The sequence below is a fragment of the Danio rerio genome, chromosome 20 (genome assembly GCF_052040795.2).
Source record: "Danio rerio strain M-AB ecotype USA chromosome 20, GRCz13ab, whole genome shotgun sequence".
NCBI classification, from domain to species: Eukaryota; Metazoa; Chordata; class Actinopteri; order Cypriniformes; family Danionidae; genus Danio; species Danio rerio.
Genome location: NC_141040.1, coordinates 4317479 through 4340000, shown reverse-complemented (window position 1 = coordinate 4340000; position 22522 = coordinate 4317479). Strand labels below are relative to the sequence as shown.

The 22522-nt window shown below is 37.2% G+C and overlaps 1 protein-coding gene across 1 annotated transcript in view; it reads right to left on the bottom strand.

The window, feature by feature from the left end:
• Positions 1-22522, bottom strand: part of cnksr3 (cnksr family member 3) — a 77405-nt gene that overhangs the window by 22649 nt on the left and 32234 nt on the right. Inside the window, 4 exon segments of the mRNA NM_001113647.1 lie at positions 41-160; positions 3659-3700; positions 6299-6386; positions 7847-8049. Of these exon segments, the coding sequence (NP_001107119.1) occupies positions 41-160; positions 3659-3700; positions 6299-6386; positions 7847-8049 (453 nt within the window).

Sequence of the window (22522 nt, the reverse complement as noted above, 5' to 3'; positions counted from 1 at the left end):
AGGCAGCAGGTGGAGAAGTGTAAAGGCTGTTGACACGCACCAGTCCCTCGCCAGGTTTGATATTGCTGATGGGTACCTCCTCCAAACAGGTCACTTGGGTCTTCAAGGGGTCAGAAGTCATTCTCATGGTGGAATCACAAATGCCTGTCAAAACCTGTGACTGAAATGAACAGAAAACTGAGTGTTAGTTAATGACATAGTGGCAATAATGACTTCATAAGTGACAACCAAGGCTTGCCTATGGCAAATTTTCTGCTAAAAGTGTGAAAATTACAATTATAGACAAAAATGCATTTGCTGACGCAGATGTTCCTCGTAAGCGTAGAGCAGACCAGGGACGAAAGTACCATTTTTCATAAAAACCTAGTTTTTAAAAGGTATTGCTTTAGACAGAAATATATTTTTGCTGTGGTTACTAACTCATAAGTAGTCCCACACAGAATCTGCACACGCAGAATTCTGCAGATTTTTAGCCCATCATTGACTCTGTTTATTTACTTGTGTAAATGTGTTTAATTTTCTATTCAGTTTTAAATTAATTTCAGTAACATTATTGACTAATATGAATATATTTTTATGATTTATTTACAAAATAGTTTGTAATATTTTCTGTCTTTTAGTAGATATATTATATGAGAGACTTGCTTTGTTTACCAAACACAGTGGATCAAATTGGATTTGCATTGTAAACATTAAATACAACTTAAAAAGGTATTACTTTTTATTTCATATATTAAGGTTTTATTTATGACACTTCCAAAATAATTCTGCATAATTCCGCAGATTTTTACCAAAATTACAAGCGCAAAAAATGTCTGCAGATTCCGTCTGGCCCTACTTATAGGTGTAGTTTATCAATATCAGGTGGTATTTTGAACAAATATTGAACAAACATTTCACAAAAACAAAAATTGCACATTGTTACATTTGACACCGACAGAGGGGACAAAAGTAACACAACAATATTTGCTGGCTTAATCTTGTTTATTTTAAGTATATCTGACTATGACTTTGTTAATGTTAACTACAAACATATTTGTCCTTTATTTTTGCAAAATCATCAGAGCGGGGAAGAAAGGGGATTCAAGTGACTTTGAACGTGACATGGTTCAGACATCCCAAGTCTCCCGGAAGTTGCGGGAGTATCCCTCAAATGCATAGACACTCCTGGATGCCCGCAAATAAATGATAATCTCCCGGAAATCGCGCGCTTCCTGCCCGATCCTTAAATACGTTGCACAGCCCTCTCTCCACCGCATCCCTCGTAGCTCTTCAGATACGTCGTGCGCAACTGACCACCACCACTCTTCAGGTATGTTGCGTCGCGCGCTCAACTCCCATCGCTCTTCTTCGGGTAAGTCTCGCGCGCACACGCCCCCATACAAAGATACGTCACTCACTCAACGTAACCCCCCCCCACGCTTTTCAAACATCCACTATCCCACTACCTCCCGCAAATCAACTCTGTATCCCCCGGAAATGACTTTTCCCAACTTGGGATGTCTGCATGGTTGTTGGTGCCAGACAGGCTGCATCTCTGAACGCACAACACGTCCAACCTTGAAGCAGACGGGCTACAGCAGCAGAAGACCACACTGGGTGCCACTCCTGTCAGCTAAAAACAGGAAACTGAGGCTACAATTCACACAGACTCACCAAAACTGGTCAATAGAAGATTGGAAAAACGTTGACTGGTCTGATGAGTCTCGATTTCTGCTGCGACGTTGAGATTGTCGGGTCAGAATTTGGTGTTAACACCATGAATCTATCCTGCCTTGTATCAATGCTTCAGGCTGGTGGTGGTGTAATGTTAAGGGGGATATTTTTTTTTTTGCACACTTTGGGTCGTTTAGTACTAATTTTTGATCATCGTGTCAACGCCACAGCCAACCTGAGTTTTGTTGCTGACAATGTCCATCCCTTTATGACCACAGTGTGGCCATCTTCTGATGGCTACTTCCAGAAGGATAATGCGCCATGTCATAAACAGTGAATCATCTCAGACTGGTTTCTTGAACATGACAATGAGTTCACTGTACTCAAATGACCTCCACAATCACCAGTTCTCAATCCAATAGAGCATCTTTGACATGTGGTGAAATGAGAGATTCACATCATGGATGTGCAGCCGACAAATCTGCAGCAACTGTGTGATTCTATCATGTTAATATGGAGCTAAATCTCTGAGGAATATTATATAGCAGTGTTTCTCAACTGGTGGGTCGTGACCCACTTTTCAATGTATGAGTGTATGATCAAAAAAACAACAAAAGTTTAATATTTAACTTATTTTGCTTATATCGGACTTTTATTTTGAAATGCACGTACGACAACTGTGCCATTGGTATATGCCGAAGCTTGCTAATGGGACTTTTAATTTGCCAGTAACCTGGGACAAGCGCTTTCGGCGAACTGTATGAAATGCAAAAACCGGTGCGTTTAAGGTCTGTTTTCTTTATAAATCAGCGATCTCCACTGGTGAGTGATATCTGATATAAAGTGAGTCTCAGATTGTACAAGAAGCACTGCGTTACATTACATTTCTACGCCATCTTTTTATAAAATGAGCATTTATTTTACCCCATTTTGACGACAAAAAAGGCTTAAAACCTCAGTGTGTCACATGTAGTGAGGTGCTTTCACAAGAGAGCATGAAACCTAAATTAAAACGACATTTAGAAACCAAACATCACAGTTGCAAGGAAAAACCTGTGGACTATTTTCTAAGACATCCATGCTCACCATGTAGCAAAGGTCAGGAAAGCCCACACAAAAGCAGAACAGCAAAAAACTGGTGATTATTATAAAATGGTTATGATTATTTTAATAATTTTACTTTATTTTGCTGGTTTCTGTTCAGTTCAGTGTTAATGTTTTATAAACAGTTCAGTTTACTTAATGATAACTTATCTTTTCCTTACCCTAACCATTTACTGTTTACAGTATTTGACATTTTTACTCTGTAATATTTCTATAATTTGATACACTTTGTTAAATGACAGCAGTAAAATATTGTTTATTTGTAAGTCTTGGTGATTTTCTTATAATTTAGCTGTCACTAGTTGTGTATGTTAACAAATAAATACAAATGAATTATAGTTCCTAAAATTATATTATAATTCCAAAAAATTTGGGCCGCGGCTTGATGACCATGTAAAAATGTGGGTCCCATGGCCAAACTAGTTGAGAACCCCTGATTTACAGTACCTTGTTGAATCTATGCTTCAAAGAATTAAGGAACTTATGAAGGCAAAAAGGGGGTCCAACCCGGTACTAGTAAGGTGTACTTAATAAAGTGGCTGGTCAGTGTATTTATGACTATATAATGTAACATAAACTCCTCTGATTGGCTACCGTGATCATAACGGTAAAACATTTGTTTATGATTGGCTGAAAAATAAATGCAACTCACACTGGTTTCTTCAAACTGTCAAAATGATTGTGTTGCATCCTGAATATTCTTTTAGCAGAGACTGTGAGATGCTGTTATCTACTGCAGGATGTTCCTGAGGTACAAAACATCTCGACTGAACAATAGAGTAGCATCTTTTGACTCCAGATGAACCCAAAAGCATCCCAGATAACAGCCGAATCTCTGACCTTTTGCGTGAATATGTGAATGTGTGCAAAATGGCTGACGGCAAAACGTTCTACTCACCACTTCTAATATCTTCTCCTCCATTTCAAAAACAGTGCAGTCCTGCAATTAAAAAGGGAGGATTCGCATGAGACGCCACATTATGTCGAGTTCCCACAGGAAAACACGCAATGGTAAACATGAAATCAAAATACCAAAGAAGGTATTTATGAAATGTAATATGAGGACTGGAGATGTGGAATGTGCTGATGGAGGAGGGCCTATCGGCTGTGTTTAATTCAGATTTAAGGACAACTCCTGACAGGGTAATTGCTGTCGAGTTTGAGGCTTGTGAAGACATCCATCACGGTTACGAGGCGCTCAGACTCACTCAAACCATATGTTTCTCTGCGCTGCAGCACACATCTGTGTGTAAAGAGTTCATCGAGATATACCTGAAAACAGCACTGTTCAAAAGTTAAAGTTGACCCAAAAATTAAAAGAAGATATTTTGAAGAATGCTGGACCCATTGACTTCCATAGTCGTTTTATGGATTAACTAAATGGATACTATCAACCAGAATGTTTTGTGCTCAACAGAAGAAAGGACCAAGATTTAACCCCTTAAATCAAAGCTAATTATATTTCAAATATGAAGTTGATATCTCAAAAAATTAGCTTTCAGTATTATTTTGTTTGGCCGCAGTACCACACTTCACCACCGAATGACATCTAGTTTCCATTGGTGACCATAAAATGGCGCCCCCTATGTTTTGAGGAATATGAGCCATATTGTTTACATACTTTTGAGAATATTTGTAATGTAGACATAAAATTCGAAAGTATTATAGGAAGTTTGAATGTATTTAATGTCAATTTAGCCTCTAAAAAAACTGTACATATGGATTGCTGTAGCAAAGTAATTATCTATTATGAGTATCCTTGTTGCTTTTTAATGAATAACCATTGCACAGTAATATCTATCTATCTATCTATCTATCTATCTATCTATCTATCTATCTATCTATCTATCTATCTATCTATCTATCTATCTATCTAACCATATGTTTCTCTGTGCAGCAGCACACATCTGTGTGTAAAGAGTTCATCGGGATATACCTGAAAACAGCACTGTTCAAAAGTTAAAGTTGACCCAAAAATTAAAGATATTTTGAAGAATGCTGGACCCATTGACTTCCATAGTCGTTTTATGGATTAACTAAATGGATACTATCAACCAGAATGTTTTGTGCTCAACAGAAGAAAGGACCAAGATTTAACCCCTTATAGTCAACGCCACTTTTTGAACACAGACGTCAAAATGACATGTTTAACTTAAATGAATGCAAGTTTTCCACACTGTGGTGCACCGATTTAAGCTTGGTCTCAGATGTCGGATTGTAACTGAAGCACAAATAAATTAAAAAAGGTTAAAGAAAACCTAAATTATGCGCCTTTATGTTTATGCGAATAAAACAATAAATGTATATGTTATTATATTGCATACTATATGCATTTTACAAAACACGTTTTAGCCTAAAGCTGACAGAAAATCAAAGCTAATTATATTCCAAATATGAAGTTGATATCTCAAAAAATTAGGTTTCAGTATTATTTTGTTTGGCCGCAGTACCACACTTCACCACCGAATGACATCTAGTTTCCATTGGTGACCATACAATGGCGCCCCCTATGTTTTGAGGAATATGAGCTATATTGTTTACATACTTTTGTGAATATTTGTGTATTTGTATCTATCTATCTATCTATCTATCTATCTATCTATCTATCTATCTATCTATCTATCTATCTATCTATCTATCTATCTATCTATCTATCTATCTATCTATCTACCTATCTACCTTACCTACCCACCCATCCATCCATCCATCCATCCATCCATCAACTAATCTATCTATCAAATAATTTATCTACCTACCAATAAACTAATCTATCTACCTACCAATCTACCTACCAATCTATCTATCTATCTATCTATCTATCTATCTATCTATCTATCTATCTATCTATCTATCTATCTATCTATCTATCTATCTATCTATCTATCTATCTATCTATCTATCTATCTATCTATCTATCCATCCATCCATCCATCCATCCATCCATCCATCCATCCATCCATCCATCCATCCATCCATCCATCCATCCATCCATCCATCTATCTATCTATCTATCTATCTATCTATTACCAGTAATGGAAAATAGACATGTTATGCTTTTAAATGATGCAGTATATAGTTTGTCGTCATTGCTTTATGTTTAGACTATGATATTGTGGTTTGAATATGTAAGCGTAAATGGTCCCACAGGTTGCAGGGTCACAGTAAATGTGTTTTATTCTTTTACTCTTCCTACGTAACAAAAATAGTGTGGTAAAATATGTATTTAGGAGTCTTAGCCCATTCCAACGATATACATTCTAAATATCATTCTAAAATATAATAAAAATATATAAAAATATAATAATAATAATATTTTGTTAAATAAAAAATCCTAAAATATATATTTTTATATTTAAAAATATTTTAATATTAATCGTTGTGCTTTTGGTGACCTGAGTTTGATTTCAATCATGAATTCTTTCACTGATTCCGATTTGTTATTAGTTCAAACAAAGTTAAGTAACCTGCTATTATTAGTGAATGCCTGCAGAGCATTGTCTAGATAGGAAGTTCAGTGCTGACGAATACAGAAACTAACCTTCTGGACAGTCGTGGTGAGCTCTAAACACAGCTGAATGATCTTGTTCTTGGTCGTCGTGAAATCACTGACTCCTGTGAGAGGAGATCTGAGAAAAACAGAGAGAACAAACTGTAACTCGTCCAAACGCTCGTGAGCTGTTCAGATGTTTGCTATTTCTGCTATGAGTACCTTCAAGCCCCAACATGCACTGCACGCATGTACATGTGTGTCTGTTTGCAAAGATTTAAGGTGTTTTGACTGAACACAAAAACCAAAACAATGGTTGGTAAGACAGCTGGCAGGAAATATGTGACAAGGACATTTATCTAAAATAAAATAAAATAAAAAAATAAAAATAAAATAAAATAAAATTACCAGTAAATAAAAAATAAAGCAAAATAAAAAATTTTTAATTAAACAAAATAAAATAAAATAAAGCAAAATAAAAAGTAAAACAAAACAAAATAAAAACCAAAAAATAAAAATAAAGCAAAATAAAAAGTAAAATAAAACAAAGAAAAAAAATAAAACAAGATAAAATAAAGCAAATTAAAAATTTTAATAAAATACAAAATAAAATATACAATTAAATAAAACGAAGAGAAAAAATTAACAAAATAAAACAAATAATATATATATATATAAAATAAAAAGAAATAAAATAAAAAAATAATAAAAAATACAGAGAAAAAAATCAAATAAACAAAAAATAATAAAGTGAAATAAAACAAAATAAAAAAGCAAAAAATTGATTAAAATAAAATAAAGCAAAATAAAAAAACTAAAAAAATTTCTAAAAATTAAACAAAAATAAAAATAAAAACAAAATTAAATAAAACTAAATAAAATAAAAAAATAAAATTAAATATAAAATTAAAAATAATAAAATGTCATTTATATTTAAATAAAAAGTCAATGACATACAAGTGCCTATCCAGTTTATATATAATAAAAAATACAATAATATTTTATTTGACAGTCCATAAAGTACTCATAGTCATTATATAAACTAGCTAATAATATGGTACTGTACCGCAAATCTGGACCCACACTTACCTTCTGTACTAATTACCTTATACAACCCAGTATTTTCTTAGGTAAGTTGTAAGTACACATACTGCAGAATATTACAGAATTGTAGTTTTGCACTTTTGTTCTGCTAAAATTGTGTCAAATATGCTGTAATAACGGTTTCTGATGATTCTAGTTTTGGGTTAAAAGATAATGTTTTCCTAAAACACAGTGTTCAACAAACACATTTATTTAACACATTTCTCTGTTTTACAATGTTAAGTTTAGTTCACTGTGTTCATATCTGTTTCATTAGAAATGTTTATAAAATGTCACTGCTAAAAATCTCTCTGAACGTAGATGGTTTTTCATCATCAATCAATAATAATAAACTGTAGAAGACACGAGTCTACTCTAAACACACAGTAATATACAGTTTTCTGCTAATGCTATTTTTGGAACATGATTTCCAAATGTGTGCGCAGACTTAGCCAAAGCGCTCTGAACATTCCTTGTGATGGAAAGAGAGAGAGTTGGAGTGTAAATCTCTCCTACCTGTCCAGCCAGGCCAGCATGCTCTTGGCAGCCCCGATCAGCTCCACCACAGCAGTGAGGAACACGTTTGGTGGTTTGTTTGGACTTCCTCCATCGTACGAAGGGTTTTTCCTACGCTCCGATGCACAGTTCTGCAAGTTATTGGATGCTGCTCGCATCTGACCAACCAGAGTCTTCAAGTTATCAGTCTCCACGCCACAGTTCTGCAAAACACACAGTAACAAAGCATTAAGCAAGGCCGCCAACCAGAGATGTACAGTAACGAAGTAGAACTACTTCACTACTGTACTTAAGTACTAAAAGGCTGTATCTGTACTCTACTGGAGGACTGTTTTTTTTCTCCTACTTTCACTTTTACTTCAGTACATATATTCGATGAGTTTTACTCTGACAGATTTTTTATGTGCTGCATCGTTACTCATCACTAGGGCTGTCAAAATTAAAGATATCGGTTCAGTAATAGATCATAACCGGTTATTACGTACTGACGTCATTTATCTCCTATGCGCGATGTCGCAGTAGAATACTATGAGGAAGGAGGCGAGGGCGACTAAATAACGATCTTCCTACAATGAAGAAGGCACAGCACACAAGCCGCTATTTCACTACTACGAAGAAATGCTGTAAAACTCCATCTTTACCTCTCTTTCTTTAGACATTTGACCCGCTGGTGTGTTTTCGAGGTAACTTTTCCTCTCCTCTTGGCTGCTAAAGCGATACTTGTGGATCCAGGCCCTGTTTACACTAGTGCGTCTTTTAAACGGCGTTTTAGATCAAAAACGATCCGTGTCCACACTAGCATTTCACCTAGCGTCTCTGAACATATCTCCGTCCACACTACGCCACCAAAAACGTATATCACGTGACTATTCGCGCACTCTGAGCATGCGCGTTCTAGTATTAACAGAAAGCATGCGTCTCGCTCGGCATTTGGTTATTGTTAGTAAACAAATGCCGGTTGAACCTTAAACGCGATGGCAAAGGAAGCAAGAAAGGTATTTTTGTGGACAGACGACGAGGTCTAAACGTAACAAATGAATAACTGCACAATGGCGCCTAAAACAGACAATAGTGCAAACAACTCTCCCATTTCTGTGTCCATGTTGTTGTTTACAGTGAAGGCTGGTCTGCTGTCTTCCGGTAGCGGTAAAGCCATGTGTTATAGTCATATGATAGAGGCTTGACGATGGGGGAAGGATACGTAATGACACAAAAGCCCCAATCAGGTAGCGAATCTCAGCAGCCACGCCCCTGTTTTCAGATGTCTCCGTTTTTCCTCATCCACACTGAGACGAAGCAGCAGCACTTTAGAATGAAAACGTCCTCTGCAGCGTTTTCAAAACACTCCGTTTTCTGCGCTCGAGGGCGTAGTGTAGACGGATGGCGGAACCGTAGCAAAACTTATGTGTTTTAAAACGAAAACGCATTAGTTTACACGGGGCCCCAGACACGAGCGTGCCTAAGGTGCAAGTTTTCCCCACTTTGTCTATTATGGATTACCTGCGATAACTGTGTATTATGCGCATACAGGCTGTAACGCGGCTATTTTTCCCGCCATCGGTGGACAGCGCTCTCATTTCTAAAGCTAATCGCAGCCCTTTCTGTTGAGCAGGTAAAGACAATAACCAATTATCATAGGGGTGTAAGACCTCGCCTGTCAGCGCTCAAAAAGCAAGCGGGATCATTTTTATATGAGTTTATTTGCTATAAATGCTCATGTTCTGTGCATGTGTTTTGTTTGATACATTCAGAAATGTGTTTTCTTTGAGCAGGTCAAATTAAAGGTGCAGTTCATATATCTTTCTGCTGTATTAAAGAACAAAATTGTATTATAAATAATATATAAATATTAATATGGCGGAATCCGGGGCTGTTGCTGGGCGCTGCTGTTGCAATGGAACATTCTATTGAGTGTCTTCTCTTGGTGATTCTAAGCTCTTTGATCTTAGCATGTCGCTGTATCATGATTACGAAAGTTTGAAATAAAACAAAACCTTCAACAACAACAACAGCAGCAAAATAACTCACCCCCTTCATGTTCACAAATGTAAGTCCAACCGCTCATTTGTGGTTGATGGTATTTTGTAATAGATGTGTAAACGGTGCTTTCCGGAAAAATTAAACGCCCTTGCCTATATTGATCCTTTTAAGCATGATTGCTGTTCGAAGGGGGCTAATGAGTACCAGTTTCAGATGAATAATTACTAGTGCCTAGGTACTAGTAGCTACTGAATAAGTACTAAGAGTCTAATGAACAAGTATTAGCATCTAATAAGTAAGAAGTGGCCTGACTCCAATGAATAAGTAGCTTTTAAAAAGGTACAACTTTAGACTATTCTTAACTACTAGTTGCATGAAGATAGATGGCTTATTTTATTGCCTAAACGTTGAAACAGCTTGCCATGTATAGTGGCCACGGGTCATTCTCACAACCTCTCCTGCTAAAAACCCCATCACATTCCATGGCAGCGGTCAGAGTCGACGCATGAACATGGTCACTGCTTGACTTCAAAGGAATTCCAGACCCAGCCAGACACTAACTGACAGACTGTTTGCATGGACTTATAATCTGAACAAAAAAAGCATAGCTGTTTGAAAAACGAGAATACAGGTGTCTGAGAGATACATTAAAGCGATAGCGAAATGAACACTTAGTTTCTTTCCTCTGTTAAACACAAATGAGGATATTTTCAGAAAGCTGAAAACCTGTAACCATCAATTTTCATGTAACAAATACTATGGAAGTCAATGGTTACAGGTTTTTAGCGTGTTCAACAGAAGAAAGAAACTCAAAACAGTCTGGGACCACTTGTGGGAGAATAAATAGCAAGTAAATAACAATTTCAGTGTGAACTATCCCTTTAACCTGCACTGAGTTCACAAAAGATACAAGTGGTCCCCTGGAATCCCCCCTTGTTGTTTTTGTATCCTCAAGAAGCTTTAGGTATGATGAGTTTGTGCTATTGCCAAATTCTTAAAGCATCCATCTTCTCGATATTAATTTCAATGCCGCCCTCCTCAACAAATAGCTGTGCTAAAAGTTAGCTGCAAGAACAGATTTAGTTTTTATTTGGACAGGGAAAATAAAAAAAGGATGAAATAAAACAGAGACACCCAAACCCAAGAAACCAAAAACTTCTATCTACATGATAAAGCAATAACAAAACAAAAGCAGTTCACTAAAGTGCTGAAGTGCAATAACAAATACAAAATAAACTGAATGTATTTCCTAAACTGCTTTTTTGATTGGGAAAATGCGAACTCTAAATGTTGCTTTATACTCTGGAGGCACAACTGCACTGGCTGATTGTATCCCTGCTCATAGTATAGTATACTACATAATTTGTATAAATCACTTTAGACAAAGTATACATTTTGAGAATAAAGCGCAGCTGCGGCTGGAAAACAATGTTTTAATGCTATGCAAATGGCGAAGGTGCATGGCAAGTCACTTCAGGAGGCGTCAATTCATTTAGCTAAACTGGGACATGGTCATCTTCCGGAAAAAATACCAGCGATCCATCAGGTAATGTTTTTCCCTCTCTCTCTCTCTGTTTAAAACAACGACTGTATGTGGACGACACGACGGCAACTTTTCCCATTAAACGCTTCACTGCAAAAAATGCTTTTCTTGCTTAGATTTTTTGTCTTGTTTCTAGTCTAAATATCTAAAGTTTCTTATATCAAGAAGCATTTTCTACACAAGCAAAACATATTGTTTTGTTTTGAGAAATAATATGCCAATATTAAGTGAGTTTTTCCTTAAAGCAAGCAAAATAATCGGCCAATGGGGTAAGCAAATTAATCTCGTTTTTTCTTTTGACGTAAGATTAATTTGCCTACCCCTTTGGCAGATTATTTAGCTTGTTTTAAGGAAAAACTCACTTAATAATGGCTTATTTCTTAAAGCAAGACAATATGTTTTGCTTGTCTAGAAAATGCTTCTTGATTTAGGAATTTTTCGATATTTGGACTAGAAACAAGACAAAAAAATCTAAGTAAGGAAAGCATTTTTTGCAGTGTTGGAAAGCAAAACACCTCCTGACGGGCACAAACTGTTGCAAAAGACTGCTGAAATTGGTGAAAGACTGCTGAAATAGACTGCTGAAATTTTTATTTGTTTATTTTAACATCCTTTTGTATTTTGTATATTATTTGCCTAAATAACCATAACCTAAATAGCCGGGTGTGTCACGTTTTAGGGTCCCCTTGCAACATTTTCGTTGTGTTCAGGGCTGTTTGAAACTATTGTTGTCCCGTTTGTTGAAGGGACGGAGACAAAAGGTGTAGGATCCAATAGCAATTTTCATGATGAAACGTGCGGTGACAGAAAAATCAAAAATCTCCAAAGTACAAAGTAACAAAATAGTAAACAAACAAACAAAACCAGGAGCTAAGACAGATAACTAGAACAAGATTCAAGACTAATGCTGCGTTCACACCAGACGCGGCACACGCGTCAAGCGTGAGTGATTTACATGTTAAGTCAATGCAAACGCGCGAATAGACATCCTGCGGCGCAATACGCGCGAATGGCGCAGTGCGAATGATGCAAATTGCGCGAATGGCACGGGGCGAATTGAGCATTTTGCGCGTTTGACGCGCTTAACAAGCGTTTTGCGCGAATCTCTCAATTCCGAAAATCTGAACTTCAGCGTACATTCGCGCCGCGTTAACCAATCAGAAGCTTGCTCTTGTGGGGGCGTGATTGTGACGTAGAACCTGTTGTCGGTGTTCCGAGGGAAATCCTCCAGCCTTCACCAACAACAGTTCATCAAACTCGGCTTGGCTCAGTCAGAAGCACCGCTGAAAGCCTCCGTCACCCAGGTTAAGTTTCTGGAAGAGTTTATGAGCTCATAGCGCTGGATGCACCTCTGAAAGAATGTAGTGGACTCAGACACGACCTTAAACATATCGACGCTGTTTTTCAGTCTTCATAAAGCACATAAACGCTATTATTTTCTTCATAAAATCCATGTTAGCCATTTAGCTATGAAGCTAGAGCCACCGGGCAGACAGAAGCCCTGCCCACCACGCGAATCCACGTCTGTTCTGATGTGAATTTGCGAATGAAGCGGGGTTTGACGCGCGTATGAAGCGAGTAAACTTAAATGTTCACGCGGCTATTTACGCGCGAATAGCACAATTTATCCGCGCGTTCCGCGTCTGGTGTGAACACAGCATAAGGCAGGATACAAAACCACTACTCAGAATCAACATACCAAAACAAGACGAATGACGAACTAACAAACAGAGGTGGAATGGTTGAATATATAATCCAGGTAATCAATGGTGAACGGAGACAGCTGTGGTTGCAAACCAGTGTATATGACAGACTGGGTGTGTGCGCGAAGGAATGTATGGATTTGTAGTTCTTTTCACCACTGTAGTTCGCAGGGAGTACTACAGTGGCATCTAGTGGACATACACAGTCATGAAGTTGTATTGATAAATATCTTTTCCTAATTTGCTTTCATTTAATTTAGCAAATTGATTTTTTTTTTTTTGTAATTGCGTGTGCTTTCTTAAATTGCAGCATGTTAATCTCTGTCGGCCACCATACTAAACAGTTAAAAACAGAAGCGTGACAGACGAGCATAAAATATATATTATTATACAGTCCATTATAAATACATTAATCTGACCTCGCTAGTGTTAAATTAGTTGAATGACTATATTATATGTCTGCACGTTTCTTTTATTGGGAGCTGCTTTTTAATGTTTGCTTTTGAGGCAAACAGATGTTGAGCGTGACTCTGGCCTGCAGGCAAACAATATCTCCATCCACAGTCGCTAAAACATAAATACAGACATGAAAACACCTGAGAGGAATACATGAGAAGGACAGACAATGGAGGAGTTGAAGGAACAGATTATAAGCGAGAGACTTTAAAGACTTACCACAAACACTGAACTGTAATTGTCAAAAGAAGAAGAAAAAATATAGTAAAGAGCCAAAATTCACTTTCACCTTTCAAGTTCCAGAATATAGGAAGCTGGATTTCTGAGGGAAGTTTAGCCGTTTACTAATAAAAAGAAAATACAGTTGAAGTATAAGTTATTAAGTTGATAACTTGTATGAAGTTAAGTTATTCGCCCCCCTGTTTATTTTTTTATCCAATTTCTGTTTAACAGAGAGAAGATTTTTTTAAACGCATTTCTAAACATAATAGTTTTAATAACTTATCTCTAATAACTGATTTATTTTATCTTTGCCATGATGACAGTAAATAATATTTTGCTAGATATTTTTAAAGACACCTTTATACTGCCTAAAAAGACATTTAAAGGCTTAACTAGGTTTATTAGGTTAACTAGGCATGTTAGAGTAGTCAGGCAAGTTATTGTATGACAATGGTTTGTTCTGTCTATCAAAAAAAATATATCGCTTAAAAGGGGGCTATTAATTTTGACCTTAAAATTATTAAAACAAAATAAAAACTGCTTTTATTCTAGCCAAAATAAAACAAATAAGACTTTCTCCAGAAGAAAAAATATTATCAGACATACTGTGAAAATTTCCTTGCTCTGTTAAACATCATTTGGGAAATATATAAATAAGAAAAACAATTAAATAGGAGGCTAATAATTCTAATTTCAACTGTATATTGAATAAATAGTACATTTGTAATTACACTGTTAGCAAATAACACAGTATTTAATTGTATTAGGAACTGAATTTTACTATAGGACAGCTATGCAGCAGGTTACAGTATTTAAAAGTAGCATTGTGAACACTGTATTTTACAGTATATATACAATGCTGTGAATACATACATAACAAAATTGTGCTGAAAATACAATATTTTTTTTGCTGTAATTAATTTACAGTAAAATACTGGCAATCTGCTGCCAGTAAGTTACTGCAGATTCTACAGGAAATTGTTAACAGTGTATGAGAACTGTTGAATCGTTTTTGTATAAGAAATGTTTCCACACTAGTTAGTTTTAAGATATTAAAAACTCCTCTTTTTAAGATTCTTGATTATTTTAGTGTGTTTGTGAATGATTATGTTTTTATGTTGAATCCTTGTATATTATTGCATGCTTTATTCTCGGTTTTTGTAGTGCTTTGGGTTTTGGAAAAGCGCATTACACTGAAAAAAAATGGTTTATTGGATTTACTACATTTTTTAAGGTAAGTGGTTGCAAAAAATTTATATAGCCACAATTTAATGGAGCAAATGAAGTTGGACATTACTAAATTTCATCACAACGTGCCAACAATGCACCTTAACACCTTCTTTTTAGACCGAAACACCTATCAGTCCACAAAGTGGCGCGCATGGATTTGCAATTTAAACAACATGGTGCAAAACATGAAATTTACTGTTGCACTGGTCTGAAAATAGCAACAAATCCTGTCAAACACATCTTGATCCTTATTGCACTAGATGTATTATAGGGCCCATAGAGTGTTTCTGTAACAACAGGGAGTGACACTGACAACAGAAGGTAGAATTCAAATGCAGGTTTATTTAAAGTCAGGCAAGCGATGGTCAATTCAGGTGCAAACAGATATATGTAGACAATCCAGAATCATAGTTGAATAACAGGCAAAAGGTCAAAAGGCAGGCGGCAGACAAGGACAAAAGGATAAGCTAGGCTAATAATCAAAAACACGGCAAAGGCAGACAAAGGAAAAACGCGTTGTAATGTCACTGATACAGCTAACAAGACTCAGCACATGTGTGTGGAAAAGAGGGGTTTAAATAGTCCAAATAATCATTGTGTTAGTGGCTTCAGCTGTGAGAGTGCAATCAGTGTGGATCTGGAACCAGTTGTGTGTGTGTGGCATGACTGGGTGTTGTAGTCCATAATATGGCAGATATGTAGTTCAATGAGTGTGAATGTTTACCAGCGACCTCTAGTGGTTAGCAATCGCTGGTAATCATAACAGTTGCAGTTGTCACCATACAATTGAAATTTTGAGATATATAAATTTCTACTAGACAAACATAGTAGAAACAGACATAAAAAGTCCAAAGTCTGAAAATTGACAGCTAGAAAATTAGATATAAGTTGAAATTGAGAAGAGGGGCGAGGCAGTGGCGCAGTAGGTAGTGCTGTCGCCTCACAGCAAGAAGGTCGCTGGTTCAAACCTCGGCTCAGTTGGTGTTTCTGTGTGGAGTTTGCATGTTCTCCCTGCCTTCGTGTGGGTTTCCTCCAGGTGCTCTGGTTTCCCCCACAGTCCAAAGACATGCGTTACAGGTGAATTGGGTAGGCTAAATTGTCCGTAGTGTTTGAATGTGTGTGTGGCTGTTTCCCAGAGATGGGTTGCGGCTGGAAGGGCATCTGCTGCATAAAAAACTTGCTGCATAAGTTGGCGGTTCATTCCGCTGTGGCGACCCCGGATTAATTAAGGGACTAAGCCGACAAGAAAATGAATGAATGAATGAAAGAAAATTGAGAAATAAAAAGTCACAATAGTCAGTAAATTGCAAATATCATTGTTGAAATTGGGATGTAAATGAAAAACAGAAACTCTGACAGTAGCATTGTAACTGTAAAATATAGTTGACATTTTAAGATGTAAAGTCACAATTTTCATATATAATTGCAAGTGTGAGATATACAATGTGACCGTTGACACTTTGAACATCGCAACTGACACATACAGAAGTCAACATTTGAAGTGGATCATCACCTTTCATCAACGTTGTCCTAAAACTGTATTGAACAACGTCCACTCTTGTCCTAGGACGATTTTGAAAAACCTTTTTGATTCACTTCGAATGTTGACTACTCTACAGAGTTTCTGTTAATGCATAAAACTGCAACATTCATTTTCCTCCAGCTTAGTCTCTATTTTAGAGGTCCCCACAGTGGAATGAATCGCCAACTATTCCAGCATATGTTTTGGAGTCTTTGGAGTGTAAGGGGAAACCGGAGCACCCGGAAGAAACTCTGACGAACAAAAGGAGAACATGGAAACTCCACAGAAATGCCAACTGGCCCAGCCGGGACTCAAACCAGCGACCTTCTTGCTGAGAGGCCACAGTGCTAACCACTGAGCCACAGTGTCACCAAAACTGCAACATTTAAACGAAATTCCAAGCTTCTTCAAAGAACCCCAAAGAACTTTACTGTGGTGGAAGTGAGCCAGGGAGGGTTTGGGAGTTCAGCACGTCCTCTAAATGCTCATGAAAGTGATTTTAAAAATAACCAGAGACCTAACAGATACACAGAGCTGGGATGAGGGCGAGTCAGTCCACTGGGCGGAAACTACTGGAACAATGGCGTGACATATTTTCCTGCTCGAGCCGACTGTTTGTTTTATTGAGTGTGTGTGTTTATGCTTGTTTGAGTGTGTCAGTGTGTGGGATTCATTCATTTGTGGGGTGATATCGGTAATTTTTGACTTTGCAAGTACATTTCGGTTGGTCCCCATGAGAAAAATGGATCAAAAATCATACAGAAGGATGTATTTTGAAGTATTACAAGACTGCAGAATGGTTTAGGGGAAGTGTTATGTCTATAACATGAAACATGAAAACCCAATGTGTGTGTTGCTAGTATTCTTATGTCCCCACAAGTATAGCAATACCAGTAAATATTGGTAGCGTTAGGACATTTGTTTTGTTTCCCGTGCTGGCCATTACATTACAAACCACAGGAGAGGGCAAATTCTTCAGCAGGATAGCGCTCCTTCTCATACTTCAGTATCCATATCAAAGTTCCTGAAAGCAAAGAAGGTCAAGTTGCTCCAAGATTGGTCAACCCCGTCACCTGACATGAACGTCATTGAGCATGACTGGGGTAAGATGAAGAGGTAGAGATCTGCGCGGGACTAAATTTTGAATCCCGCTCCCGCCCGCACCCGCCAGGTTTTAGCCCGATCCTGACCGCTTATATTAAGAATTTGTTGTCCCGCTGCCCGACCCGCCCTATTTTCTGGCCGCCGTGCACTATCAAGCTACAGAGCGGGGGAGAACAAAACCGAAAATCACCCAGCTATACAGTCCAGACAGCCAAGCTGTCTGTATAAACACACACACACAGCACCAAGCACACACACACAGACAAAGCTCTCTCTCTCTCATACGCGCACGCGCACTAACACACACACAAGCACCAAGCACACAGGCGTTTGCTGTTATATCAACTCAAAGGGTTGTAATACCATGTATCAAGTACCAATGTAATACCAAAAGGTTTTATATAAAGGTATATAAATCGGCTCGCTTACGGCCGCCGCATCTGGCCTGATTGATTCAGGCCGGAATCGGGCAGTGAGTCCACAAGCCGGGCCGAGTGGTAAGTCTCCGGCAGGCGAGAATCTAGCCGGAACTGGCCCGGGTGTATTTTGCTACCTGGGAAAGCTCTCTCTCTCTCATTCGTATAGCAATATCCGCGATATTGCTAGACAGCCCGCTCCCGTCCCAAATTAAACCCGTTACCGACCGCTCCCACGATTTATTCGGAAATTTATTTCCGCAGACCTCTAGAAGGAGGCACTGAAGATGAATCCAAAGAATCTTGATGAACTCTGGGAGTCCTGCAAGAACGCTTTCTTTGCCATTCCAGATGACTTCATAATCAGTGATTTGAGTCATTGCAGAGATGGATGCAGTCCTCCAAGCTCATGATGGAGTCAGACACAATATTCATTCTGTCTCCACTGCAGCATGACTTTATATTCTATACTGGATATTATTTCTGTTAATTGACAAAATTTTTGTCTGAGCAAAGTCAGACCTTACTGTCCTAATTAAATATTTATAAATAAAGGCATGATCATATTTTATTTTGGTAAAATAAGCGTAATCTAGAGGCCTTTGCCTTTCGTATAAGCCACTTCTGATACCAAATGATCAACTAGAAGTCAAGATATTATTTGTTGTTCCTGAAACTTGGATAGGCGACAAGACTATAGTTAGGTAGTGTATATATATAGAAACCAGAAGTATACATACACTGTATAAAAAGGAAAGTTTCTGATTGGCTAATTGACAACATTTAAGTTAATTGGAAGCACAACTGTACAATAGTATTTGTGTGACAACATGGGACAATCAACAAGCCAGAATCAGCAAAAAGCCAGGAGGACGAAGGGGAAAGCTTACAAGCCTAGGAACACCATCCCAACTGTTAAGTATGGGGGCAGCAGGATCATATTGTGAGGGTTGTTTTGCTGCAGGAGGGACTGGTCCACTTCACAGCATAGACACTCATGAAGAAAGAACATTATGTAAAAAAACTGAAGCAACTTCTCAAGACATCAGCCAGGAAATTAAAACTTGGCCACAAATGGGTCTTCCAAACAGACCATGACCCTAAGCATACTGCCAAATTAGTTCAAATGTGCTTTAAGGACAACAGAATGAATGTTTTGGAGTGGCCATCACAAAGCCCTGATTTCAATCCTATAGAAAATTTGTGACCAGAGCAGAAAAAGCTTGTGCGAACAAGACAGCCTACAAATCTGACTCAGTTACACCAATTCTGTCAGGAGGAATGGGCCAAAATTCCTTTAAACTATTGTGAGAAGCTTGTGGAAGGATACTCAAAACATTTGACCAAAGTTATACAGTTTAAAAGAAAAGTTAAAAAATACCAAGGAAATGTTTGTAAACTTTTGATTGTCTAGAAATAAATAAAAAATTCTCAAAAAAAATATTCTGGCATTTAGCAAATGTAAATCATTTAGATAAGTATGATTAGTTTAGTATGATTTACCATCTGACATTTAAAAAAAAATAATTATGTTCCTTTTTTTTAGAGTGTATGTAAATTCTGGTTTCAACTGTATATGTACAGTTTGAACAGAATAAACATCCTTATGACTAGGAGAATTCCCCAAAAAACATGAAAACCCAAATTGCATGTGAGAGAGAGACAGAGAGAATGTGTGTGTGTCTTTGTGTATGTGACAGGTGGGTGGGTCACATCTGTTTCCTGCTCTTCCAGAACACTCTACCCCTGAGTGCTATAGCCGGCCTCTCACAAACTCAACAGCACAATGTCTATCCCAGCCTTCATTCTACAGTTCCTCTGTGGTCCTGCGCCCAAATACTGCGCCTTAAAACAGGTGATTTTTAAAAACAAACGGAAACAACTGAGCTGAATCTTTCCTTGATAACATCCCCGTGAAAAGCCACCCGGTCAAACAGGTAGAGCTTTAACAAATGACACAACACCAAACCACAAACCTTCCGTTTACTTCGCTTCAGGCATATTCTTCAAAAAAAAAAAAAAAAAAAACACCTTTTGTGTAATTATGGAGGGATGGACAGAATTGGCTCACACATGGCTGTCATTTGCTCGACCTGGGGTTCCACTGTCTAACTGTCCACATATGGGGATGAAAAGGCAGTATGGGAGCCAAAAGCATATATCTGAATTTACTGTGCTCATAAAACAGTAGGCAAAAAAGTTCCTGGATAACTTAGTGTTTCCGAAAAGACTCAGAAGTGCACATTTACTGACACACGAGGCTTCTGGCGGTCACGTGATGGAAAAAACATAGCAGATGTAGTATGTGGTACACAAGCAGAACTGCATACTACACACAGTCATGCAATTGAGAATGTAATGTTTTTGATTATATAGGTTGGTTGATTGGCTGGTTTGTTGATTGATTATATAGGTAGGTTGGTTGAATATAGGTTGGATGGGTGGTTGGTTGATTATATAGGTTGGTTGGCTTGTTTGTTTGATTGATTATATAGGTAGGCTGGTTAAATATAGGTTGGATGATTGGTTGGTTGGTTGATTATATAGGTTGGTTGGCTGGTTGGTTGATTGATTATATAGGTAGGTTGGTTGAATATATAGGTTGGATGGTTGGTTGTTTGATTATATAGGTTGGTTGGTTAGTTATATAGGTTGGTTGGTTGACTATATAGGCTGAATGTTTGGTTGGTTGGTTGGTTGACTATATAGGTTGGTTGGTTAGTAGGTTGGTTGGTTGATTGGTTGGTTGATGGATTGATTATATAGGGTGGTTGATTGGCTAGTTGGTTGATCGATTATTTAAGTTGTAGTAGTTGATGGTTAGTAGTTGATTGGTTGGTCAATTTTATAAGTTGGTTGGTTGGTTGGTTATATAGGTTGGTTGGTTGATTATATACTGTAGGTTAGTTGGTTAGTTGATTGGTTTGTTGAATATATATGTTGGTTTTTAGGTTGATTTATTATATAGGCTGGTAGGTTGATTATATAGGTTGGTTGGTTGATTGGTTGGTTGATTATATGGATTGGTTGGTTGGTCAATTATATAGGTTGGTTGGTTGATTGGTTGGTCAATTATATAGGTTGTTTGGTTGGTTGATTACAAAGGTTAGTTATTTGATTGATTGATTGATTGATTGATTGATTGATTGATTGATTGATTGATTGATTGATTGATTGATTGTATAGGTTGGTTAGTTGGTTGGTTGGTTGGTTATATAGATTGGTTGATCATATAAGTTGGTTGGTTGATTAGTTGATTTATTGGTTAATTGATTGATTATATTAGTTTGTTAATGTATTAACTAATAAGCACTTATATTTGTAATATTCTAAATTGTATTATACAAAAAATCTATACTTTTGTGTAAAAGTTTAAAAATAAAACAGTCCAATTAATAAAAAATGTAAAATCGCCATTAAAAATTGCAGACAGTATATTGTTTTTTTTTACTATGAATAATTTTATTCTATACAAATATCTAAAATATTATTAAATTATTTAATAATTCTATTTAATAATAATAATAATAATAATAATATTAATAATAATAATATCAGTAAGATTAATAAATAACCTGGGGCTCTCTGGTTGGGAACTAAACAAAATATTTAAATATCAAATTGTTTACGAGGGTGAGTGAATAATATCAGGGTGAAATATAATATATAACATTACATTATAAGTAGTTAAATAAAAAAAAAACAGTATGATCAAATTAAAACATGATAAAAGTTTAATATTATATTATTTTAATGAGTTAATCCAGCTTTTGACTTTTTTATCATACACATTTTATCTTTTAAGTTTGTTTGCAAATTGAAACAACTCGTAAAGTCAACATGATTCAACTCAAGAATTTTCTACACTAAAAATCCCATTGAGGCATACAAACAAAAGGAATAGTAAGATAAGAGAAAGCCCGTCAGTGCAGTCTCCTATTATAAACTCCTGTGTCAGCCTTCAATACCGACTGAATGGACACAGTGGACACTGTTTGTTCCAACTGACCCTCTCTATTCATATCCACCAGCATGTTGGGACAGAGCGGTCGCTAACATGGATTCTACGATAAGAATCAGCAGGGGTTGCTAACACCAAAACACACACACACACACACACACACACACACACACACACACACACACACACACACACACACACACACACACACACACACACGCACAAACACACGCACAAACACACACACACACAGTTCAGAATGTTCCTCAACTGCACCATGTGTTTTTAAAATCACAAACTCTGTCTGAGAGGGAGCAAAGGAAGTCAGGAAGAAATCTTGGGAAGGAAACGTGCGCGCGCGAGAGAGAACAGCTGATCGGAATGCTTGGGAAATCACAGGTTTCCTGTTCACGGCAGCCTCCACCTATAACAGATCTCCTCCAGTGTTAGATAACAGCATTTGTGTCAAACTGCTAAGCTGCTTGTGTCCAAACTGCTCTGTATTGAGCTTTGTGTGGTCTGATTACATTTCAATGTAT